This window comes from Microtus pennsylvanicus, chromosome 8 (assembly GCF_037038515.1).
Source record: "Microtus pennsylvanicus isolate mMicPen1 chromosome 8, mMicPen1.hap1, whole genome shotgun sequence".
Lineage (NCBI taxonomy): Eukaryota > Metazoa > Chordata > Mammalia > Rodentia > Cricetidae > Microtus > Microtus pennsylvanicus.
The window spans coordinates 1032926-1059059 of record NC_134586.1 but is presented as its reverse complement, the minus strand read 5'-3'; the positions used below and the strand labels follow the sequence as shown (position 1 = coordinate 1059059).

General features: G+C 45.3%; 1 protein-coding gene across 2 annotated transcripts; it reads right to left on the bottom strand.

Moving 5' to 3' along the window:
- Nucleotides 1-877: 877 nt before the first annotated feature.
- Sinhcaf (SIN3-HDAC complex associated factor) lies at nucleotides 878-23754 on the bottom strand. 2 transcript variants are annotated; one of them, XM_075982224.1, is made up of 6 exons: nucleotides 23635-23754; nucleotides 10454-10600; nucleotides 8242-8341; nucleotides 6377-6503; nucleotides 5055-5205; nucleotides 878-2840 (listed from the first exon to the last, which is right to left on the bottom strand). In XM_075982224.1, exons 2-6 carry the CDS (start codon nucleotides 10579-10581, stop codon nucleotides 2681-2683), a joined length of 666 nt encoding a protein of 221 aa, XP_075838339.1. In that variant the 5' UTR covers nucleotides 10582-10600; nucleotides 23635-23754; the 3' UTR covers nucleotides 878-2680. The 2 variants fall into 2 exon arrangements, with proteins under 2 accessions (XP_075838339.1, XP_075838338.1); XM_075982223.1 differs by lacking the exon at nucleotides 23635-23754 and adding an exon at nucleotides 20327-20409 and having other exon boundaries at nucleotides 2591-2840.
- Between the last annotated feature and the right edge of the window lie 2380 nt (nucleotides 23755-26134).

The window sequence follows — 26134 nt, the reverse complement described above, 5'->3', positions numbered from 1 at the left end:
TCAGACCGTTGACACACTAAGGACAGAAATAAAGAGTCTAAGCTGGGCTGTGGTGACACACACCTTTAATCCTAGCACTTAGGAGGCAGAGGCAGGCAGATCTCAGGCCAGCCTGGTCTACAAAGCAAGTTCCAGGACAGCCAGAGCTGCAAAGAGAAACCCTGTCTGAAAAAAACAAAAATAAATAAAAAATGGGAATGTGGTGTTTTGTAGTATCATCTGAGAAGCATGTTCTGCATATAAAAGCACTCTGACCCTTTGGCACACTAAGGACAGAGGGAAATGGTCTAGAGTATGACATAGTAACTCCAGAGACTGTCAGGCTTGGCAGCACATACCCTTACTACCCATCTAACCTACCAGCTTGGATATATAACTCTCAAAAATACTGTTTAAAGCTTCTATCTGGACTTTTTGAGTTCCTCATAATTCTGTAAAGTTGTTTTATACAAGAGCCAGGTCTGACTCTTCCCACAGATAATTAAATCTTAGCATGGACATCCTAGTACTGTGGACATTCGATTCAAGTTCAAACCAAGACATGAAGTTCTCTGCATGTCAGCTGTAATATTCATTTATTCTTCATTCCCCACCCCAGTTCGTCAAAATAAACTTACATCATGTTCCCATAAAGAAAATTTTATATTTTATGTACATGGGATGTTTTTGTCTGCCACTAACTGTGTGTGGTGTGCTTGCCTGGTCCCCAAGAGTACAGATGTTTTTGAGGTGTCATATGCATAGTCCTGGGAACCCAATGTGGGTCTTCTGCAAGACCAGTCAGTGCTCTTAACAACTGAGCGATCTCTCTAGGCCCTGAAAAACACTCTTACCAGAGACCTTTAAAATAAAACCACAGAACAGCTCCTTTTATTTTCTAGTAAGACTAAATTTATTCAATACCCTAGAGTAAAAGTTTTGATTATAAGTATCCAACAGTATAAAAAGTACAAAACAGATCTGTAGATTTCTAATATATTAATACAAAGTGCATGACTACATACAGTACATCCTACGGCAGAGAGTGGAGGGGAGAAGACTGTGGTTGAGGTCTAGTAATAAATAAATAAATACAGAAGTAGAGATGATCCATCAAAGTATATTCTACCACCAATACTGCAGCCAAAATGTACAAAAGAAACATCCCGCGTCGAAGCAACGCGGGAGAATGGTAACGGCTGGACTCTGTACTACACCAAGGGCTGTGGAGAACCAACCCACTCACTGGGCAGTCTGTGCATGCGGTGGCTTGTACTAGGTAGGTTTTTCCAAAAAGGAAGAGACACACAAAATGTAAAACTATAAAACTATAGGATGCCACAAACGGTGGCCCTCCCCGTTGTGAAACACCAACAGACTCTTAAAAATCCAGTTTTTAAAATATCATGAGCGACAGAATACTAAGGCAGCCACACACCCCTCCCTCTAGGAGAGGTCTGAAATGGCACTATTTTTCCTGAACTTTGAAAAGAGGCGGTCGGACAACTTCAGTCTGGCTCAGCTGAGCGCCCTCACTGAGGTCTCCACACGAGGAGCTCCACTCAGCTATCTTGATGTTCAGAAGCCCAACTCCAAGAAGCCGACCCAATCCAACCAACCAACTTAGCCTCAACACACAACTCTTTTCTTCTAATCAAACTTTAAATAGAGGGAGAAAAACAGTAAGACAAAACCCAAAACCCTAATAAAGTTATAACAAGGCAAAGAGCTACTCTATAGATAAAAAAAAAAAACCTCCACAAAAGGTCAACTGAGGTAATCCAGAGCTAGAACTGAATCGTGCGGATTTCAGTGAATCCCAGACAGCTGTGTAACACCAATGTCAATTATTTACACACTGCAAGCCCTCTAAGAAATGCGTCCCAAGCAGCACCCACTGTGCCCCTCGCATCCCCAGGACTTACACATCCTGTTTAAGTAGTTTATAACCACGTGTTCTCTACCGCATGGTGATGCTTTGGTTCTGTCCCTATAGGACCTTGTTCATCCTACAGGCTGGCCTTCCCCAGAAGGAGCTCTGGTTCTGTTTTATAAGATTCACATAGGACGAGGGGAGGCGACTCGGTGCTGCCTGTGTGTGTTCAGAGATTGCTTCGTCCTCCAAGCTATTTGCAGAAAGCTCAGTCTGTCCTGCTTAATCATCAGTAGTACAGGTCTGAATCATCAGAGCCTTGGCAACACCTTAGCATTGAAAAATTCTTAACTACCTCTAGGGGGCAGGTTGTGCTACTGAGTTATGACAAATCATCATGAGGGGAAACAAGTGTAGCCAGCCATTTAAAAATGCCCCAACCACTGCCTCTCCACAGAAAGACTAAAAACTACATATGGTTTATCACACACAAATCCCATCTCTGTCCCCTGAAATTCCCCTACTTCCATTCATTAGAGGGGATTAAAAAAAAAAAAGACTTTAAAGAGCACTTTACAGCAGCATTCAGCTTTCCTATGAAATACCCAGCATCTTAAATATTATGTACACTTCTTTCTTGTATTAAGCTAGAAACTGGCTTCAAAGTTTGTTGGATGGGGAAGATGGGTAACCCATGAAACTATTCTAGAAAAATGTCTTTTGGCAGAATAGCAGGTATCCAAGTTAAAAATAGGAGGGTCAGTTTGTTGCTTTGTGGTCTTTTCAAAGTTTAAATTCGCTCTTTGTTCCCTTCTCCATGAACCTCAGTCACCACTCCTGAGTAGAAATGGGCAGAGGCGCTGGCCCCTGCTCCTCGGGCTTCTCAGCAGCTGCCTTCTTACTGCTGCAGCAGGGCTTGAAGAGATGCGTGTCGATGAGGACCTCCCCAAAGCGGCCCTTGTAGATGATCCCACAGCAAATCTTCTGTCTAAAACAAAGGAAAAACAAGACATTACGAGCAGGCGTTTTTACAACTCAAGTTGTCAAGTTTACCCACCGAGCCATCCTTCCGGATATATATATATATATATATATATATATATATATATATATATATATACACATACATATACATATACATATATACATACACATATATATGTATATGTATATATATACACACACACACATATTTTTATTGTTTGTTTAACTTCATTTTATGTGCATTGGTGTGAAGATGTTAGATCCCCTGCAACTGGATCTTCAGACAGTTGTGAGCTGCCATGTGGGTGCTGGGAATTGAACCCCGGGTCCTCTGGAAGAGCAGTCAGTACTCTTAACCACTGAACCATCTCTCCAGCCCCCCTTGCAGCTTTCTTGAAACACTCTTTGGTCACTCTTTTTAGCAAACACCACTCTACTCTGACTCTCTTCCTTTTGACTCCCTTTATTTCTATGCTGACCAATAGAATTTACGTGCATTATTGATCTTAGATACTCAGATTATTTACAAAAAACAATCCTGCTCAATCTACCTCTATACACTGCTCTAAAAGCAGTGACCATTCACCCATACACCCTGACGTGGAACGTAGCTCAACACGGGTGTCTTCCCCAACTGTTCCTCACCTTATTTTTTTTTTTTTTTTTGGTTTTTCGAGACAGGGTTTCTCTGTGGTTTTGGAGCCTGTCCTGGAACTAGCTCTTGTAGACCAGGCTGGTCTCAAACTCACAGAGATCCGCCTGCCTCTGCCTCCCGAGTGCTGGGATTAAAGGCATGCGCCACCACCGCCACCGCCCGGCTTCCTCACCTAATTTTTGTAACAGTACCTCACCTGGAGTCCACACCAATCTGGAGAGACTAGCTGGACAGCACAGCCCTGGAATCCCATCTCTGCCTCCCAGTGCTGCGATCAAGGATCAGCCTCAAGCTCACAGATATGTTCCTTAGCATGTTCCAATTTATATTATACTTTCACTTCCATTTATATGGGTTGGTTTCTACTATTTTGTTTTGCTGGATGGAACTTTCCTGACTCTTTACCTTGTATAGAATATACTTTATTTTGCTAGAGTCTTTGTTTATCCATCTTTTCGGTGTTGCTATCACCATGGTCACTAATTTGGGTTCTAGTATTTCTTTCTGTTTAGGGCCGGGCTAGGTATGGACTGAACGTAGGTCCTTACACATATAATTAGGGAACCTATGCCCAGCCCTATTCTACCACATTACTTCACCTTTTCTGTTCTACCTGTATTTACCATTTACCATTACCACCGTCGGTTTTTTAAGACAGGGTTTCTCTGTGTAGCCCTGGCTGTCCTGGAACTTGCTCGGTGAGCCAGGCTGGCCTCGAACTCAGAGATCCAGCTGCCTCTGTGTTACAAGTGCTGGGATTAAAGGCCACACCTGGCTCGGAGGTAGTATCTCCTAGCAACTGAAGACCTTAATATACTGGTTTCTAGCTTGCTTTGCCTTGGCTGTTCCTATTAAAGCAGTGTATTTTCTCTGCAGTCCTACACTGTCCTTCCTTCATATTGTGTAGTTTTAGGCACATCTACAGGAAATGTGTTAACTGTTTTCTGTGTTCCAGGGATACTACCTTTCCTTTGAAAACACTCTCCCCTTCCAGTTTATTGTCTCTTCTTGCTCTCTGGCCACATGCCCACATTTGAACTGGTCCGAGTGTCCCTGTCACCATGACAGTTTGGACCTGAGGTGGGAAACCGTGCCCACTGTGGGCAGCGCCGACCCTAGACCATGTAAGAGTAGAGAATCTGGCTGAACATGAGCACATACGGATTCATGTCCTTTGCTCTGCTCTGCCGTGGCCAGTTCTCCAGTTTTTATTACCGTGACTTCCCCATGGTGACAGACGCTGTAACCTGAACTGACTGAGAGCTAAAATAAACCCTTTCCCCTCATGTGTTTTATCATCACAGCAAGCAGAAATGAAACCAAGACACCTATTAATGGAACTTAAAGAGACTTGAACCACTTACCCTTTTTTTCAGTGGTAACTCTCAGAACAGCTAGTCTTACTCATCAATGTAAATTTGAGTCTTACACCCAAGGTCTGCTCAATGTTCAATTCCTGCTCACCCGACTTCCAGATAACCACCAGTTATCTGTCAAATATGTTTAACTGCTCTACACACGGTACGCCGCAGCCAGCGGTGGAGATGGGCTGGTTGCTTTTACCTTTTCCAGTAGGTAAGATCTAAGAAGGAAAACACTGGAGTCCTGTTAGAGCTGGACGCCATCTCTGTATCTGAGCCGTCGTCTGACTGGTTACTGTAGCAGGGAGACTGGGCTGGGGAGGCACTTGAGGTGGTGCTGTGAGCATCCGAATCTGCAAGGAAGACGGAAGACATTTGAGTCTCATCATGTGCAAAGTCCAGGTGCTGCTCTACTTCTCTAAATATTTTTTTTATTATTATGTATACAATATTCTGTCTGTGTGTATGACTGCAGGCCAGAAGAGGGCACCAGACCTCATTACAGATGGTTGTGAGCCACCATGTAGTTGCTGGGAGTGGAACTCAGGACCTTTGGAAGAGCAGGCAATGCTCTTAACCTCTGAGCCATCTCTCCAGCCCCCTGCTCTACTTCTCTCAACAGGAAAATAACCTCAGGAATAAAGGTGATTTACCAGCCTAGAGCTACACCAGCATATGTCTGCACCATGTATATAAAAGCCAGAAAATAAAGCCACACGTGGTGACACACACCCTTTCTCCCAGCACTCAGGAGGCAGAGGCACACATTTCTGTGGGGTCAATTTCTAAGTTTGAGGATACCTTGGTCAACACTGTGACTTCCAGGACGGACAGAGAAAGGTAAAGACCCAATCTCAAAAAAAAAAAAAAAGTAAAGAAATAAAAGCCAGAAAACACACCTTTCGGTTGACGGTCACTATGCTGTAGCACTGAATATCACAACCACCATTTAAACTTGTCTACAGACGCGGACACATGGTCCTCTTATCCGGAGAAACAATTGGTATTTATGAAACAGCAAAGCTTTCAGATTTTGTGTTAGGAGAGAACCAGGCAGGCACGTCTGCCCAGTTTTGGTTGTTGCTGCATTTATCTGTGTATGTATACAGGCACACACATGTCACGTGCACATGAAGAGGTCAGAGGACAACTTGTGGAGTTGACTCTCTCCTAACACGCTGGTCCTGGAGACCAGGGCTGGGCAGAGACTGCCTTTCCAGACGAGCTCCCCTGCAGGCCTCCACCCAGCTTGTTTTATGTGGGTGCTAGGATCCGACAAGCCCTCACGTCTCTGCAGCAAGCTCTTTATCCACTCCAGGATCTCCCAAGCCCCTTTAGTTTCTCTAAGATATCAAATCAGAGTCTATTTCACAGAAATAAGAACACATTCACCAAGTCAAAAGTACCTTCCAAAGGCCAAGGCTCAAAAACAGGAAGTGGACCACCCCAGTACTTATTAGACAGTAAGCAGGAAATGGATTCGCACATACTGTAAACCGGTCAAAAATAAAACAGTGAACTCACTGTGGCGTTTAAACTCCTTCTGCAGTTTACTGATCTGGTTGCTTTTCATCCTGTTTCCAGACAGAGTTTTCACTTTCTTTGGTTTCAACGTTGTCTTCAGACTGGGTCCTGCCCTTGCATCTACCACCTGGAAGGAAACACTGAATATTTAATACCATTTAGGCCCACGCTTACTCGAGAACCAGTTTATACCAGTGTTTGAGGGTTTGCATCTACCTTTGACTGTCACATGACAAAGAATAAGCACTACTTATGACCGTTCTGCATGCTAAGCCCCAAGTTTACCAACCACAGCATTTCCTCTCCCCTGTCTAGGGTGGCCTTCAACATAGAAGATTGTCATCACCTTCAAACATCACAACTGTGATTTCCTCAGGTAAGCTATTAAAGAAAAACTTCTTTATGTATTAAGGTAATAATTCCCTAAGAAACCTATTGCAGCAATTTAACATTATCAATGGACAGAACTGTGCTGGGTAAAGAAAAACGCCTATTTATGCAAAATATTCTATGCAATGTAAATTTCATAAACCTTGGCCAGAGATGGTGACTCACACCTGTAACCCTGGTGCCTGAGAGGCAGGGAAGTCAAAACAGAAGGTCAAAGTTGTCTTCTGCCATACTGAGCTGGGGCTACATGAGACTTTGTCTTAATAAAGCAAAAGCCATGGGGCTGGAGAGATGGCTCAGTGGTTAAGAGCATTGCCTGCTCTTCCAAAGGTCCTGAGTTCAATTCCCAGCAACCACATGGTGGCTCACAACCATCTGTAATGGGGTATGGTGCCCTCTTCTGGCTTGCAGGGATACACACAGAATATTGTATACATAATAAATAAATAAATAAATAAATAAATATTTAAAAAAAATAAAATAATGCAAAAGCCAAAACAAATATCTGAAAAGCTAGCAAACATTATTAAAGAATTTAACAAAACTGTAGACGAGGGGATGTGAGTAGCACAGGTTTAATGTAGCTCCAACACCCTAGTTCCACCTCCAGCACCAAAAATTAAAAAGCGCTAGGGGCTGGAGAAATGGTACAGTGGTTAGAAGCCCTTGATGCTGTTGTAGAAAAGTGAGTTCAGGTCACAGCATCCACCTGGCGGCTCAGCACTCAGTAACCAGTACCAGGGAACCCAATGTTATCTTTTGGCCTCTACAGGCACACCATGGGCATGCGGCACACATACATAAACGTGGACAAAACACACAAATTTTTAAAAATAAAATAAATACATCTTCCAAAAATAACATTAAGAAGTGTTGTTCAGATCACCTCAATTAAATGGGGGGAGGGGCTGCTCTTCAGTGGACTCTGAATGCCATGCCTGGCATCCACATCAGACACAGCTCACAGCTGCCTGCAACTTCAGCTCCAAAGGCTCCAACAGCCCCCACCTCTGGTACACTCACAGAGTAATAATTAAAAAAAACCAGATCTAAATATATATTACATGATTCTAGCGACAGGGGCAATAAAGTGAAAAGGGTAACAGGACTCACACCGACACCGCTGACCTAATCACAGCCTACACAACAGTGTCCACCTTGTATTTTGTTTTATAGGCACTGCCTCATTCAGGTAGCTCTATGGATAGCTGACAGCTTTGTAGCCAGAAGCCTACAAGTAGTAAGTAGTAAACACAAAACACAAGACTAAACTTATGTGCTCACGCGTTCAAAGCAACACGTCATTCTAAGGGGTGAAGAGGGATCCACGTGTAACATAAGGACACTGTAAACATCCCGGGAAATGCTACACCAGGCTAGTGTTTTTCTTTATTCTTGTAGTCTTTTCTATCTTCCTAAATTGGGAGTGCTGACGTTAATGTTATTTTAATAGAGATAGAAAAAGACCAACTAACGTGATTCCAGTTTTTTTTTGATCCCGCCGGCAACTTCTTCCATCTTTTCACAAGCAGCACACAGGCATTGCAGATGTCTCCCGAGCGAGTCTCGTGCAACCTGACAGGAAAACAGAGCATTATCTCGCTTTCCACTCATGAGGCTTCAGATGTGGGTACTTCTCTTGGAGAAAAATACATCTATTTACGGCTCATGGATGTGATTTCTGACTACCCTAACGCGATCTATTCCACTGTTCCTCCACTGCATTTCAGACACGAAACTAACACACCAGCAAGTCCTACACCCATGTACATACATACAGGCAGTACCATTTTAAAAGAAATTCTTCTCTTACTTTTAACCTATGTGTTTTATTTATTAGTCACCCCTGGCTGTCCTAGAACTCAATTTGTAGATTGGTCTGAACTTATATTCGTAGAGATCTGCCCGTCTGTCTCTAGAGTGCTGGGATTAAACAAACGCATCAGGGCTCTTCAGAGAGAGAGAGATAGAGAGAGCGAGGAGCCTATGTAGATGAAGTTGGAAGAGAAATATGACAGGGAATGGTGGGAAGGAATGATCAAAATACGCACACAAACACACACACACACACATGAAATTTTCAATTCTAAGAAACCATTAGCTTCTAGAGACCCAGTCAATATCAATGTATTCCATTTAAAAGTCTCTTTTAAGCCAAGTATAGTGGTGCATGTCTTTAATTCCAGCACTTGGGAGGCAAGGGCAGGTGGGTCTCTGTGAGTTCAAAGCCAACCTGGTCTAGAATAGTAAGTTCCAGGACAACCAAAGCTACAAAGTGAGAGCAGAAGGGGGGGGGGGGAAATAGAAGACTCAATCAGATTTAATGTTTACGTGTATCTGTGTGTACCATGTGTATGCCTGGTGCCAGAGATTAGGATTAGGATTTCCACCAGGGTCCCTGCAAGAGCAGCAAGTATTCTTAACTGCTGAGCCATTCCTTCAGCCCCAAGATTTAAAACTGAAGAGTGCCAAGTATGAGCTGTGGCGATGAGACCCTACAATCTCAGCATTCAGGAGGTAGGGGCAGGAGGGCTACTATGAGAAACATGGGCTAGCATGATACACACTCTTTAAAAACACACAGGAGGCCAGGTATAACACACACCCCTTCAATCCCAGTAGTCAAGAACTTACCTACACGGCAAGTTCATCCAGTCTCAAAAACAAAACAGCAGGACAAAGTCTAAGTCTAGAACTAACAATGAGCAATCAGTAAGCGCTTAAAGAAAAAGTGGTGTGTGGTCTGGGGCTCAGTGGGTAAAAAGCACTCGCTGAACAAACTCCAGGAGGATCTGGGTTCAAATATGCAGAATTTACATAAAGCCAGGTGTGGAGGTGTGCAACGCAAAACAAAACACCACCAAGCATGGTCATGTGCATCTGTAATCCCAGTTCTCATTGTAAGTAAAAAGGTAGAAAGAGGAGAATCTCCGGAAGTTCACAGGCCAGCTAGCCTGGGCCTAACAAGCAAGGAATAAATAGAACGACCATCTCTAAGGCAAGGATCAACACCAAGGTTGCCCGGCCCAGCATGAATCACAGCACATACAAGCACTCAAATGTTCACATTCAAACAGTGGTGATGCACGCCTTTAATCCCAGCACTCAGGAGGCGGGCAGAGGCCAGCCTGGTCTACAGAGAAGCCCTGTATGGAAAACCAAGTGCACATGCAATCAAGCAAAATCAATCTCATGCAAATGCACGCTCTCTCAGGCATACTATCTTCTATCATAGGAAGTGGTTCAACATTAAATATTTTATTTCATCTAGGTATCCGTTGGAAAGATACCCCGGTAGCATTCCCTGGTAAATTTCAGGACAGAATATTAAGTATAATGCTATCATCCTCCTCAGCAAGTTAAAACATATAAACACAACGTAGAAACAGCACTGGAGGCCCACTATTGGTAAGAGAATAAGGATACATTTTGAAAATTTACTTATACATCCTACAGTTAAGAACAAAAGGGTCTGTCTAATTGGAACCATAAAAGACTTCACAACTAATTAGGCTGGGTAAGCTGTCAGGATCGTATCATTTTAAGAGCATGGAATCCTCACTAACCCAGGTATTAAAAAATGGGTGTTTTTAGAAATTAGCACATCGTTCCCCTTGCTTTGCGTGGAAATATTTCCACGCACTTTTGACTATTTTCCTTCTAAGAATGGAACATAACTAATCTTACCCAAAACAGCTCTGGAAGTCCTTTTCGTAGCGTTTGCTGTCCGTGAACCGAGAACTGGAGGACTTGGCTCTGCAGATACAGCAGCCCTCTATACTTCGGTACATCTTTGGCTTGTGAAAACCAAACATCTTCTCTTCTGAGCAATAGCTGTAAGGACAAGGAGATTGACACAGCTTTTGTGAGGGCAATGACAAACCATGCAAGGACTTCCCTCTGCTCTGTCCACCGTACCCCCAAGTCAAACAAACTAGAAGGGCTCCCCAGATCTGCTACTCCATAGTACCAGGGCCAGGACACAGAACATGCAGAAATGCCTGGCTAGCTACACCCACCACCTCCTTTGTTTCTCCTGGCAAATATTCTAGAAAGAGGACAGAATCTTTCTTAAATTACATACCCTAACAACTAACTATACCACATCCTCAAGGAACAGGGCCCCTATCAGCAAGCCCATTCTGGACTCCAGGGTCCCTCAGCATCACAAGCACTTGCTATAGGCTTCACACTCACCCTTCTCATCTCTTTTACCCTAACTCCCTCCAGCTCAAGGTTTTCCTTCCCCCAAATATTCATCCTTATAGCTGAGCTATGCTCTCTCTATTCTCTCTTACAGAACCCTGGACATGCCCAGTTTGCCGGTCATGTTCAAACTACCTTCTCCCTCTGCTCTGGACTCTTCCAGATGCCTCTGGCTGTTCTCTCTCATATCCACATAAAAACCTTAATCAGAGAATGGAGCAATCAGTCACGTTGGCACTTCCTTTCACTGTGCCTCCTCGCACACACACGCCACTAAGAATGTGACTAAAACTTCCTAACAATTTTGGTATCTTGTGCCTTTGTATTATTAATGCAGCTCCACTCTAGACACAAGAAACTCCACGCATCAACCGTGCTCTATGGAAGCGGGGGTTAAATGGGAAATTTATCACCTTGAGCTGAAAGGAAGATATGAAAATCACAGAAACCCAACCTTAGAGTTTAGAAATGATGTCCCCGTGCACTAATGAGTGGAATTAACCCCTCTGGTCAAAATCCCGGTACTAAGGAAGGTAAAAACTATCTTTAGGTTGGAGGCCACTGAGACTCCTCAGCTAAGTCAACTTCAGCAGATGTGGATTAGGGGACACAAGAGGCAATGAATGATGGGCATGAAGGCCCACGCCTGCAATCTCAGCAGCAGCGTTAGGGACACTGAGGCAGGACTGCCACGGGTTCAAGGTCAGCTTGATCTGCCAAGCGGAGGGAAAATAAACATGGAAACTTAAACTAAACCTCAATGGACCAAACTACAGGAGGTGTACACCCAACTACCAATTACCACAAAACACCATGCAAAGAAAGAAAAAAAGTACAATTCTCTTTGCACATACAATGCTGGAATTTATAACCACAGACCATGCTTATATATGAGCAATGAGGTTTTCCTCCCGCCATTAGTTTGCGTCTGGCCTGAGCCCAGTGCTGGTCAGTGGACCACAGCAGAGTACAGAGGCTCACAGGTAATCAAGTATCCAGAGGCATGTGTATCTGGAGTTTGGTTGTTTTGGAGACAGGGTTTCTCTACGTAGCCCTGGTTGTCCTGGAACTCACTCTGTAGTCTAGGCTGGCTCTGAACTCAGAAAACCGCCTGCCTCTGCCTGTGTCACCACATCCAGCTAAACAGGCAACTGCTAATCCAGTGTTTCCCGGCGTTTACTTTGTATAGAAAGCAAAGGTGGATGAATAAGGCCACTAACACACTTATTTCAGTTACTACGTCTGAACTAACAGTTACCTGCAAAAGCTGTTAAGACAGAAAAACCAAGTAGCTGGACCACTAGAAGCGAGAAAAGTACTCTACATAATACAAAAACCCTGAAGAAGGAGACTTAAGATGAGGCTTTTTCTCTGAACCTGAACTCACAGGAAAATTTAAAGAAAATGTCCTCCCAAGCAAATAGTCACGCCACATTAGCCAAAACATTATCAAATGACAAGACTCAAGAAAGCAGCCGTGTAAATCCCTGTTTGTTCTCTAAACACCCTTGCCATCAAGGTTAAAAGTCCACAGTTCCTCTTACAATCATCAATAGCGCTAGGAAACTTCAGCCTCTTCGAGCAAGGACAAAGGAAGTACACAACAAAGCTCCAAGCTGGCAGTGTACAAACTCTACCCCCACCACGCCAAAACTACAGGGCACCCACGCGGTCTCTAAGCTGGGAGGCTAGCTGCCTTCAAGACTGGATTTGCCAAGAAGCCAGTCTGGTCCACTTGCCACACTGACAAACTGTGAAGAAACACTATGGCCAGTACTGAATCGTGAAGACAGACACAAAAGCAACCCCTCAGCCCGTCAAGACTTAGCAGTCCACCACATTCCTGTGGGCTAGCTTTGCCTTGAACAAGGGAGGGGTGGGAGCAGAAACCCAGGATCCATCCTCTTCTAGACAGTGCTGTGAAAAACAAAGCAAGCATCCAAGTTGTCTCTTACTGGATGACCACCACTTAGCCTTTAAATTCCCTTCCTAGCTCCCCCATTGCCTTAAGAGGAACCGGGAAATCTGCAGTAAAACCACAGGGGTGTTCATTGCTCTCCTTGCTTACAGCGGCCTCCTTAAGTAGTGGCTTGGTTTTTTTTGTTTTGTTTTTCGAGACGGGGTTTCTCTGTGTTGCTTTGGAGCCTGTCCTGGAACTAGCTCTTGTAGACCAGGCTGGCCTCAAACTCAGAGATCCGCCTGCTTCTGCCTCCTGAGTGCTGGGATTAAAGGCATGCACCACCACCGCCGGCTAAGCGGTGGTTTGTATTTAACCACTTTAATATTTGGGGAGCCCTGAGAACTAACTGAACATATTTTCATAAGATCTGTGGAGTCACTTATGTTCAAACCAAAACATCCTATCAGTCTCTGTAGTGAAGCCAGACACAGCACAGCCCCACCTCAAATCAGGTTATATCCGAGAAAGGTGGTGTGTAAACCTGGCGGCTGTTTTCTTCTTTCCAAGTCCCACCTTGGTAAAACAGTAGGTAGTTCCTCTGGAACTGCCCCACTTGCTCAAACAGCTTGGTCAGCTATGCGCTTATCTGTACTGGGAGCGTTCTCACCACACCATTGTGCAGAGGCAATCACCTGCCTCCTGACTGAGGGTTAAGTCCACTGCAGGTCAGCAGAACAGACACCGCACAATCTCATCTGTAAGAGTGTGTCTGAGGGACAGGAGAAAATTGAAGTTAAAAAGGACTCAAAACTGTAATTTATTTCCTAAAGTTATAGACAGTGGTGGCGGCGACAATCTAAGTACCTAAAACCAGAGAACTACAAGCATAATAGTAAATCTTAAGGCACACAAATCGCATCTGAAAGTCATAAATGCATGGAGAACAAACAGAAACCACAAGCTATGATTTCAATTTATTCCACAATTAAATAGTTAATAGCAATAATGTATTCATTCAATACACACACGCCTTCTTACAACTTCCTTGTATAAATATCTAGTATTATAGGATGAGTCGCTATAAATACTATGCTCAATAAATAAAAATCAAACAACAAAAAAAGCAAGCCAATCTCCCATATGAAAGGTACGGGCTGAACTGGAGAGATGGCTCAGGGGACCTCTTGTTCTCAGCATTCAGGAGGGTGGGCTCATGACCTCCTATAATTTCTGCTTCAAGAGGCCTCCACTACACACGCATGTGCACAGCACCTCCCTACACACACACTTTGTGGCTACAGCATTTGGAGCACAGAAGCAGAATATGCTGAAGCTCAAGATCAATATCACCATACACAGAGAGCTCAGAGTAGTTCCTCCACAAAGAGGGGCTGGAGAGATGGCTCGGCAGTTCAATTCCTAGCACTTACTGGTGGCACACAACCATCTTTAACTCCAGTTCCAGGAGAGCAAACACCCTCCCTTGGTCTCTTTAGGCACCAGGCACACACGTGGGTCACACACACACACACACACAAAACATAATAAAAACAAGAAAAAGCATCTTTTCTGTTCACCTTCACTGGTGTCTCAAATAATAAAAGAGAGGAAGGCTCAGCATCTGGGGAAAGGGTCAAAAGCATCATCGCATCCAGTCACAAAGATGGTAAAAAGCAGTCCCTGAAACAGGTCAAGGCTTTAAAGCAGAAACAAAGAGAAGGAAAAGCAAAAATCAAGGACTCAGGTTAGTGCCCAGCCCCCCTCCAGCCATAGGTAAAATTATGAAAAATAGTCAAAAGTAAGCTGTTATTTGCACCAGACACGGTGAACCAATCCCACTTTTAAATATACGGATTCTGTCTATAGCTACAATAAAGTAATATGCCGGAGCCTGTTGTGCACTGCAAAACACTTTCATTTTAGGTCATAAAGTATAAATTATATAGAAAATAATGGTGTCCCTCTAGAGAATGCAAACATGAAACTGACTTTTGCTTTATTCTCTTCTACAAGCTACCTATTCTTAACCACGAGCACCACAACCCAGATGTTATTATTATTACCCCTTCATTCACCTCAAGAACCCAAAAGGCAGAGAGCTTGAGTAAATTTCTTAAAAACCTAACAGACGGAGCTGGGCGGTGGTGGCACATGCCTTTAATATCAGTGCTTGGGAGGCAGATATACAGAGGGAGGAGGGAGGATTTGAGTTCTAAGACAGCCTGGTCTACAAGAGTTCCAGGACAGCCAGAACTACACAGAGAAACCCTGTCTTGAAAAATAAAATTAAAAAAAAAAACAACAAAGCAAACAAAACAGATGGAAAGATACCTACCTGTTAGACAACCCACTCTACTGCAAGATACAACAGGACAACAGAATAACCCGTGTAAAGTAACAAAACAGCTATGGACAAAAGAAACAGACCCAAGAAAAAAATCCAAAGACAACTTTTAAAACAGAAAAGGAAAACGGGAAAAACAACATAAAAAACCCACTGGTGACCACATGGTATGGGGATCCCCAAGTTGCTGCAACTGGTAACACGGGCTCTTTAGTCAATGCTGTGCTCTCTAACCAGCTGTGCCCACAGAAACCAAGGGTAACTGGAGCAACACCCTTCACAAAGGGGCAACAGAAGAAGCGTTTTGTTTCTCCCACTGCCAGGCCACTTGGCTGCAGAACTCACCAACAATGGAACACATTGCATCAGTGCCTAGGGAGAGCAGGAGAGCAATAGACTAATATTGTTTCCTCCCTCTTCTTCTAGGTATCTGCATTAAAGCTTTCAAATTTACTTCAACACTTTTTAAAGTGATGGACTTTAATTTGCCTGGAGGCTGAGCTCCAAACACGTACTCCATCTCTAAGAAGCCATATGCCTCAGCATTTTCAACTGTGGTTGAACTTGGCAGAGCCTAAAACTCACTTTGTAAGAAAGGGGTCCAAACTCATTAAAAAAAAAAAAGTCTTCCACTAAGACAGCACAAGTTAAAAATTAAATCACAAACCCAGGCCTCTGGAATTTAGATGATATTCAAAAACAAAAAAAGCTAGTTCTGCCCATTTGTGCAACATAAAGGGACAAATAACGGTACCACCTAATTCTAGATTAAGAGAGATGTAGGAAGGGACAGGATCTTTGTAAGCTTTAAGAGGCAATTATGTCACAGAATTTATTTAACCATACAGTAAATGGTAAAAAGGTTATCTACCAGTTCTTCACAATTAAGAAATTGCTGGACGTTAGGGGGCTAGAGAAATACTTGTACTCATGTGCACATACCCAAATGCATAAACACGCTTAGACATAAATAAAAAATCTTTTTAGAAAAAAAGAGAAAACATGGTAGCACACACCTTTAATCTCAGAACTCAGAGGTAGGCAGATCTCTGAGTTCAAGGCCAGCCTGACCTACATTATGAGTCCAAGGACAGCCAAGGCTACAGACAAACCATACCCCGAAAAAAACCAAAAACAAAAAATTGCTCCTAATTCTAAGGGCTCTTTGATAACATTAAAGTGAAATCTCACTTCTTGCCAAGTATATGAAAATACCAGGGTACATTTTTTTTCTTGAATGTGGTTAAGAGCTGCACATTACTAAAACAAACTTTTACAGTCCCAGATACATATCCTAGGAATTCAACTGAGTGTTTTCTACTCCGTTGAAAAGTGAAACTTATGGGGTGGGGAGTGTCATAGGAAGATCATAAGTAATCCACTCTTAACAAAAAGTTAAGTAGGGACAACAGGCAGGCAGACAGACAGACAGATACACACACACACACCAGACACAAACTTCAGAAACATTCCTAAACTTCGATGTCATCTTAAAATAAGGCTAAATCCCAACTCTCAAATATTTCACACCAACACACTGGACAGGATGGAACTGCATCCAGTAAGCTACACCTCTAAATGACAGTTTTGTTTTAACGCCAGCTCTTCTCTCTCTTCCTCTCATCCTCAACATTTCATTTTCCCATTAGTTTTGGACTAGTCCACTCTCAGGAAATTCTTCAATATCCCTGACCTGAACCAGTTTCTTCCTTTTGCTCTGGAGAACAAAGTGACTACCAAACCATTCTAACCTTTAAATGCCCCACACAGATGATATTATTATTGCCCCTTCAAATCTGTTGTTCAGTGTCCGCTTCCTTGGTTATGATTCACAGCAAGACAAATTCTGATCTCTTCTTACTCATGCTCTCTCCGTGGCCCTCCCATATAATCTCACAGAGGTCCTTATGCTGTTTCCCTTACCTCCTGGACCTGTCTTTGTAAGGACTGACTTCCTACAGCTCAAATATTAATCATCCATCCAGGGTACCAACTCTGGCTGCAGGATAAGCTCTGAACCCCTTGGCAAGAAATTCAAAGCTTTTCGGGATCTAGCCCTGCCTACCAGCTGCTCACAATTTTAATACTGGTATTCAAGGAGGGCCAAATCAGCTCTGATAACTAGCCACTCCAGCGCTCCGGCTGGTGTTTCTGTCTGAGATGGCTTCCTTTCCATCCCTCATCCAGGGAAGTTTACTCACAAAACTTCCATGTCTTTACTCTTTTAAAACATATTTAAATTGTATTTATGTGTATCTACATGTGTGAACACATTCTGTGTGGGAACCCAGGGAGGCCTTAGAAGGGAGTATTACTGGATCCCCATGGAGGAGCTGGAGTTGCGGGCAGTTATGTACACTGAACTCAGACCCTCTGAAGTCTCAAGTGCACTTAACTTTTGAGTCATCTCTCTAGCCCCTCATCATTTCAATATTGTTTTGGTTTTTGAGACAAGGTTTCTCTGTGTATCCCTGGCAGTTCTTGAACTCAGATCCACCTGTCTCTGCCTCCTGGTTGCTGGGATTAAAGGTGTGCGCCACCACTGCTCAGATCAATTTATTGTTTTGTGCAGAGTCCATGCCTAGGATGACCCTGAACTCAATTATAATGGAAGATGACCTCAAACTCTTGATACTCCTGCTTCTATCTCTCAGCCACAGGGATTACATGCCTGAGCCACAATGTCCAGCTCTTACCTATCAAACACACTTGCCTATGTACTGCATTGTCTTCTCTGTTCAGTAGTAAACCTGACAGGACACACTCTTGCAGCACACCCAAGCACTAACTCTACACACGGGCATCTGCTTGCTACCAACAAAGTAGAACAGCAAAGATGAACTTAAGGGCGGAGACTGAGAAACAACCACCATAAGGAAAATTTTTTAAAAAAGAGCAAGACTGTGGACATGGCTCAACACTTTTGATCACCCTAGGTTCAATTTCTAGCACCCACACGGCAGCTCAAAACCATCTATTAACTCCACCAGGCACACACCTGGTGCACATACATACACACACATGTAAAACATGTAGACACACAAAACAAATGAACATCTTCAAGTTTTCAAAAGTAATTTTTCCTTAATATTTAAGCTTTTAAAGACTTGCAAAAATGTAAACCAAACGAACTGCTAAGATTATTAATGGTAAACAATCTTCGTAACAAATAGCAGGAAGATATTTCATGCTTATTTCAAGAGGAGAGCAATTAGAGAAATGAGTCTCACAACTACTCCAATCAATTAAACTTATAATAGACAGAAACAAAATACACAGCTAGAAATGAATTATTTTAGCTTAGGTTTCAACTCTTGTGTTAGAACAAAATATCTGTAATAACAAGTATCTGTGGCCTGTGACCTTTGTATTCCTGGTGGACAAAGACAGCCTCCTCACCTGGAAAACAAATGCCTTTCTTTTTGGACTAGATGTTTGGATTTATTCCTACACTACCAAAATTCTTCATATTTCTAAGAACCCAATTCTTACTTAGTATTTCCAATTTAAATCTGCAAAGAATGCAAAGTGCAGGGACACGCAGGGAAGGGCTGTAGAGAAACCAGGAACAAAGTGGTGACATTTACTAGGTATTCACCGGACTTTTTGATGTAAAATGGTTGAATCAAATCTTGAAGGACAAACAGAAGTTGAGGGCAGTGTCTTCCCAGAACTGGTTTCTGGTGGTGGGGGAAGGGACCAAGCACCCACTTTTCCCACTCAGCACTAACCGCTTCTCTGGGGAAAGCAACTGACCTAAACTTCAGCACTGCCATCTGTAAGATACGTACTACCCACATAGCGCTCACTGTCAACACAGGTGTCAGTACCACACAAGGAAAAACTGGACAAAGTGAACCAAAGGATTGCTGCTTCCCACTTTAGGCATTCTTTTCCTACAGGGTCTCTCTGGGTAGCCCTGGCTGCCCTGGAGCTGGATGGATAGCCCAGGCTGGCCTCAAACTCAGATATCCTTCCTGTAAACCTCTGCCTAAATGCTGGGATTAAATATTTAAAAGGTGCATTCGGCCCCCATCCTAGGCATTTTTTAATCCCAGAAACTTCTGAATGTGTTACCTTTCTTCCCAGTCTTACCATCTCTGGTTGCGGGAGGTGGGGGTGCATGATTTTTTTTTAATTGTTTTTCGGGAGTTGAAAGATGGCTCAAATGTTTAAAAGATTTGTTATAAACTATGTGTATTGTGTCCATGTGGTGTTAGCACAAGTGTGAGGGTGCCCAAAGAGGCTGCCAGGAGAGACCCGCTGGATCTCCTGAAGCTTGAGTTACAGGTGCTGGGATCCCAATTCAGGCCTTCAGTAGAGCAGCAAGCAAGCCAACTCTACGGCCAAGAGGACATAGTTCTAAAGCAACAGCTATGGGGCTTGCAGTGGAAAGTTAACTGTTCTCAAAGCAAGCAGCCTTAGGAAGCTGGCTTAAGATTTTTCCATTGAGGTTGGAGAGATGGCTCAGCGGCTAAGGGGCTGCTCTTCCAAGAGACCCCAGTTCAATTCACAGCACCCACAAAGGCAGCTCACAATGGTATGCACCTGCAAGCCTAGGTTCTGGGGGGCAGGACCCTCAGACAAACACGCAGGCAAAATGACAAAGCACATAAAAATAGTCTTTGTAAAGAAGAAAAAAAGAACATTTTTTTCCTTTTAAATGTTTATTTCAGCCGGATGGTGGTGGCACACGCCTTTAATCCTAGCACTCAGGAGACAGAGGCAGGCAGATTTGAGTTCGAGGCCAGCCGGATCTACAGAGAATTCCAGAACACAAAGAATGCCCCCCCCTCGCCGGAGGGGTTAGTTATTTTATAGTTGTGGAGGCAGCACGGTGGTACAACACTTATGTGTTAAACATGGGGTTCAAAACACAAGCATACCAAGTTTTGGGGGTGGGTGTTTAAAACACAGCTACTGCCGGGCAGTGATAGGGCAAGCCTTTAATCTCAGCACTCAGGAGGCAGAGGCAGGTGGATCTCTGTGAGTTCTAGAGGCCGGCCTGGTCTATAGTACAGGCTCCAAAGCTAAAGCAAAACCCTGTCTCAAAAGACCAAAATAGGGCTAGCAAGTTGTCTCAGCCAATAAAGCCTGACCACCTACCTACCTGAATGTGATCCCGAAACTATTGTGATAGAGATACCCAACTCCTCCAAGTAGCCCTCTGGCCTCAAGAATGCAGATACAAGAGAAACCCTGTCTCGAAAAACCAAAAAAAAAAAAAAAAAAAAAAAAAGAATGCAGATACAAATAAATGCTCAAATGCTGTTTAAAATCTCCAACCACCCACAAAAACAACACAAGAAGGGAGTCAAGACCTTGCTTTTATTTTTCTCTTAACTCATTAAAGTCTCTTTTACAGACATCATTCGATTATAAGAACAGAAACATTTAGTTCTACATGGTGTGTTGACTTTCCTAGTCTTTCCACTTACGGTAAGTGGTCTATGAAATACCAAAACAAAACAAAAGAAAAAACAGGTCAAATGTTTGCAAAGTGTCCCAGAAGTCACCCAAAAGAAAGTTAAGGCCATAACATCCAAGGCTTTTCATTTTCTTGACGTGCTTTCTCTAGTCACTTAGGGGAAAAAAAGCACCCCAAGATGCTTTTTTAGTATTGTTAACCTGGTCAACCAAAACGTGAAAGGAAAGCGTTTCCCTAATAACAAAACAATAAACAGGAAAGAACTGATTTCAATTTGTGTGGTGGCATAGTGTTTCTCTAATAACAAAACAATAAACAGGAAAAAAACTGATTTCAATTTGTATAGCGCACGTGGGGCAAAGCATTTAACGTTATTTCCCAGTCAATGCCACACCTAGATGCTAACAAAGTCACTGAGACACCTGAGAAATAAGGAAAGCAGCAGCAGATACCGCCTTGGTGAAGTCTAGACTGCAGGCAAACCCCAAATACCAAAGAAGCATCCATGTGTCAAACCAGCATAATTTTTGAGCTATGCCTGGAGCCACATACCAAAAAAGTTAGGTTAAAAAAAAATGTCTAAGAGGGGTAACCCGAAGGTCAACCCAGTTCCCAGGGACTGTGAAGCTAGCAAGGGCTTCACAGCCACTCCAGCTCCAGCGCCTCCTCCCAGCATTGCCAGAGCCGACTCCCCAATTCAGAAGCCCTCAAGGTCATCTCTGAGAACTGTGTGTCCTGTAGTTCTCAATGCCAAAACACAAAACATCCTCCGAATCATCCCTTGAGTACTTGATACTCTTCTTTGCTTTGCGGACTCCAAAGCGAATTCCAGACCTTCTCTTAGAGTGGGCAATTTAAACGTGTTCAGTTTTGCAGTACAGATCACTAAAAATTAATTTCAAGTCTGGCAAACTTCAGTTCAAAAGCAGGTGCTTTCGGTACACCGCTAATAACAAGCTGCACGTCTATCTCTTACTAAAAGAAGGCAAAAGTTGCCTGAATCTTTACAAAACATGGGGCGACATAGGAGAAGAAGAGCCTACAAGGAAGGAACTCCTAACATGGGTGCGGGAGGTGTGGGGGTGGTCGGTGAGCGTCTGTCTCTGCAGTCATCCATCACCTGCAGTAATGCAAGGTAAGAATAAAATAAAAACAAGAGGCGGGCTGGGGTGCTGGTCACCAGAACACAGTGCACCGAGTCTGAAAGCCGCCCTGCCAAACCTGCCCTGCGCTTCGCCGCTCGCCCCACGTGTAAACACACAAAGGCGGCACGGCACGCACCCCTAGTTCCTCAGCCGCCACTTCCCGGAGCCCAGAAACTTCCGCGCGTGTAGTCGGAGGTCCGGGGGCAGGGCGCGGAGCTCCACTCCACGAAGGCGTGCGGAGCGCGGGGCTGCCGGGCCCCACGCGCCCCTCGCCGCCCTCACCTGCGCGGAACAACGGCCCGCGCGCCCCGCCGGCGCCGCCCGAAGGCCGCGCCTCCGCTCCCGGGCCGCTCCGCACGCTCGGCCTGACGTAATTCAAACATGGCAACAGTTCCACTTCAAAGGCGGATGCACGGACCTCCCAGACGCGGCCTCCGTGCCTCCCCGGAGCTCGGGCCACGCGTGCGCCCCGCCGAGCCGCGCTCCGTCGCGCCGCATCGGTTACCCACGGGGCCGGGGCGCCCCCACGGACACAGGCTCGCCCGTTGTGCCGCCGCTGAAGTTTCCGAGAGGACCCGAGGGACAAAAGCCGCCCCGCGCCCCGCCCGGCCCGCGCCGCTCGGGCACACACGGCCCTTTGTTGTCCGGCGGCGTCGGGGCGACAGGGACCCTGCGCGCGAGGCCCCCGGGAGAGCTCGGGCGCCCTCGGCCGCCGGCCCCCGGGGCCAAACTTTTGCCGAGTCCTCCGTCAGGAACGCCCGGAGCTGCCCCGCCGCGCGCACGCCGCGAGTTGGCGACTTTCGCTGTGCTTTGGAAACTGGCAAGACGCCATCACCAGGAAATCATATTGTCCTGCTCGCGACGGCCCCGACGGCGACCGCAGTCCCAGGCTCCCGGGGAGCCGGACACTCAGGACGCAGACCGGCCGCGGCCCCGAGCACGTGGCTTGTCAGGTGGAGCCCACACACACGCGCGCACACACGCACACACACACACAAAAAGAAAGGAAAAAGAGTTGGGTGCCTCCTGCAGCGGACTGTGTCGCCGCCTCCATCAGAACGACTGGGCTCCGCGCGCGGGCCACGGTTCCCCCCTCGCGTGACGCCCGCACCCACGCTACAGGTGACCAGACCGGCGGCGAACTTCGGGGCTGCAGAGACCGCTGGCGCCGGCCCGAGTGCAAGGGACCGCGTGCTGCGCGCTCATTGTCGCAGACGCGTCCCTGCGGACTTGGCCAACAACGCCACGCCGCGTGCGTCGCGCAGCCCCGGCGCTGGCCCTCGCCGGCTGCCCTTAGCCCCGCGTGGCCGCCGGCTCCAGGCGGTGGCAAGTTGAAGTTTCCGAGCTCCGGCTTTGTTGTGCACCCGCGTGCAAAGCCATCGCGAGCGCCGCGGGAGTGCAACATGCGGGTGGCTCCACGGCGCACGAGACCACGGCCGGAGCTCACATGGGCTCCGCGACCCCGACTCGGCTCTCGGGGTCGGTGGGGGGGGACACTACTACTGAGGAAAGTCATTGTCACCTTCAGCGTGGATGCAACTCCGCCGCTGCCCGTTCGTTTCCACGCTGCACTCACTTTCCCCACACCCTGACTTTCGGTTTACCTCCAATACCCTCCCCAATTAAGACGCGCACATCCAACACCTCTGTACAAAGGAATCCGGAGTCCGCGGAGCACGAGGACAGCGCTCCACGCAATGCCATCTCCAAGACAAAACTTCCTGTGTGTTTGTGTATGGGAAGGACGGAGGGAGGCGGGGGAGGTAAAGGGAGGAAAGAAAAATCGCAGAAAAAGCGGAGCCTCGCAGACAGTTTTGCACCACTGTCCCGGCTAGAATCACTCACCTTCCACGCGCAGCAGCGTCCCCACGGTGCGGACTGCACCAGGCCAAACCCCTGCAAGCACTCCCTCCGCCTGCGCCGAGTCCAGAAAGATTGTCTCCAGCAGTTCTTCAGTTGCTACCGCGGACGGAGGTGTAGATTCCGCTTTCGCTCTGCGCACGCGCGGCTCCCAGGGACCAAATTCTCTTGAATCGAGCTGATTTGCATACGGGCGCGTGCGCGCCGCGGGCTGGGCGGGGAGAGGGCAGGGCGTCCGCGCGCGCTCCCGCGGCCTCTATTGTCCTTTTATGGGGAGAAGCAGCGCGGCGCGGGAAACGCGGCGGCCCCGCAGGGGCGGGGGGCGGTGCCTGACTATTACGCAAAGTCACGTAAACAAACGCCCCGGGGAGGGAGGAGACGTGTGGGGGTGTGGCAGGGCGCGAAAGGCGTAAAGGTGAGCGGTTCTTCCTCAGCAACCGCACCCGTTTAGGACGCTGCAGAACTCAGAAAGTTCTGGAAGGGACTTTTGCAGCATCCGGGCACCAATGCTGTTTCTAGTTTGAGGTGGCAGAGAGGGTTTTCTTGGAAACACCCACTTAGTTTATCCCATCCTCACCTTTCCTAAATTCTGTTTGCAGGTGAGCTTTCCATTTCTTTATATATTTCTTTATATCTTTAAGGGCCTGGCTGAGTATTTATTTCCAAGACCACTTAAAGACAACCGACTTCTGCAAATTCACTTCCCCACACCCCAAACACACATACAAAACAAGATGTCAGTTCTCCAGCAGAGATTTCGTTCTTGTAGTTTTAATGAGTCATTTAATAAAGTCCCGTTTTGATACTGTCCATTACCCTTCTCAAACCCGATCCAACCCATGAGTGAGTTGTTTTGCTTTGCTCGCTTGCACCTAAGTTTCAAGCCTCCGCGAACTGCATAGTGGTAATTGCCTTGGGAATGGTGCCACTTTCTGAAAAGACACAAGTCCTCCAGCCATGAAGAGCTCCTATCCCCAGAAAAACCACTTATGAATAGAGAAAGTGGAAGCAAAATACACACCGGTCCTTGTAGAACATACGGAAATCTAACATCTAAATGATTCTAAAGAAAATAAAAAGGGAGACAATTCTAGAAGGACTTATTCTAGAGAAAACAAAATGGAGGTTCCAGAGAATGAATGGAGGGGAAAAGGGAGAACGAACCCGAAGTGACTTTTCAGATGGAAAAGTAGGAAATGAGAGAAAGACTGTGATACTGCCCTTTAGCCCAGTGACCCCAACACCAGGTCGAGTGATACTGGGAGCCTGCTGGGGAGAGGATGGGGAAAGGGGGCTTTCACTGTGGAGCCAACAATACAGGTTCAAATAAATACTTAGGAAGTGCTGCTCCAATTCAATAGCCAATTCCTAGAACACAGTTCAAACCTACTTGTGAAGACCTCAGCTTTTTAAAAAAGTGCTGTGACCCTCTTCCTACGAGGACCGGAGAAATGCCACCTCTCACTAAAATACAACTCCTTAAAGCAAAGGTGTTTTGTTATGTTTGTATTCCAGTGCCTAAAAGAATGCCTGTCACATAATCACACACTGGATTCTTTTCTCTTTTTTTTTGTTTTGGGTTTTTTGTTGTTGTTTTGTTTTTGTTTGTTTTTTGTTTTGTTTGTTTTTGAGAGAGGGTTTCTCTGTGTATCCTTGATTGTTCTGGAACTTGTTCTCTAGACCAGACTGGTCTCAAGATCTGCCTCTGCCTCCCAAATGCTAGGATTAAAGGCCTGTGCCATCAAGAGCCTGGCTACATAATGGATTCTTTATAACTCCTGTAAAATATACTTGAATTTAGCTGGGCAGTGGTGGCAGATATCTGAGTTCAAGGCCAGCCGAGTCTAAAGAGCAAGTTCTAGGACAGGCTCCAAAGCTACACAGAGAAACCCTGTCTCCAAAAACAAAATGAATATTTATTATAGGTTTGTTTCAAGTTAAAATACCTTATAGTTTTTGTTATTTGACCTAAAATGAGTTTGGAGGTTATAGAGCCATCTTTGTCCTTAGGTAAGAAAATTTTACAGCTTTAAGAACTGTTTCCAGTCTTCCATTGGTGGCAAAAGGCACTAAGCATAAATTTCTACTTTCTTCTTCTTTAGATTTCTTTCATTCTGTGTGTGTGTGGTGTGTGTGTTTGAATATGGAGGTCAAAGGACAGCTCAGTTCTCTCCTTTGACCATGCATGTCATGTGGTCCTAGGGGTTGAATTCAGACTGTTACACTTGGCCATAAGCACGTTTATGAACTTAGTCAACTCTCTTCGAAAAATGTTAGAATTTATGAATTGTGTCAAATACTTATTTGTTTGTGACTGAGTCTCCAAAACTAGTTTAAAAGTATCAAACGCCTTAAAAGTATGAAAACTGCAGTTGTCAGAGGCTGGAGAGATGGCTTGGTAGTTAAGAATACTTGCCGCTCTCCCAGAGGACCCAAGTTCAATCCCAGCACCCACATGGCACTCACAAATGTCTTTAGCTCCACT

Excerpts from the sequence above, each read along its gene's own strand:
- Sinhcaf (XM_075982224.1), bottom strand. The coding sequence starts at position 10,581 with ATGTTTGGTTTTCACAAGCCAAAGATGTACCGAAGTATAGAGGGCTGC. Across the intron at positions 8,342-10,453 it reads GACTTCCAGAGCTGTTTTGG|GTTGCACGAGACTCGCTCGG; the intron begins GTAAGATTAGTT and ends TTTTCCTGTCAG. Across the intron at positions 2,841-5,054 it reads GATCTTACCTACTGGAAAAG|ACAGAAGATTTGCTGTGGGA; the intron begins GTAAAAGCAACC and ends CCTTTGTTTTAG.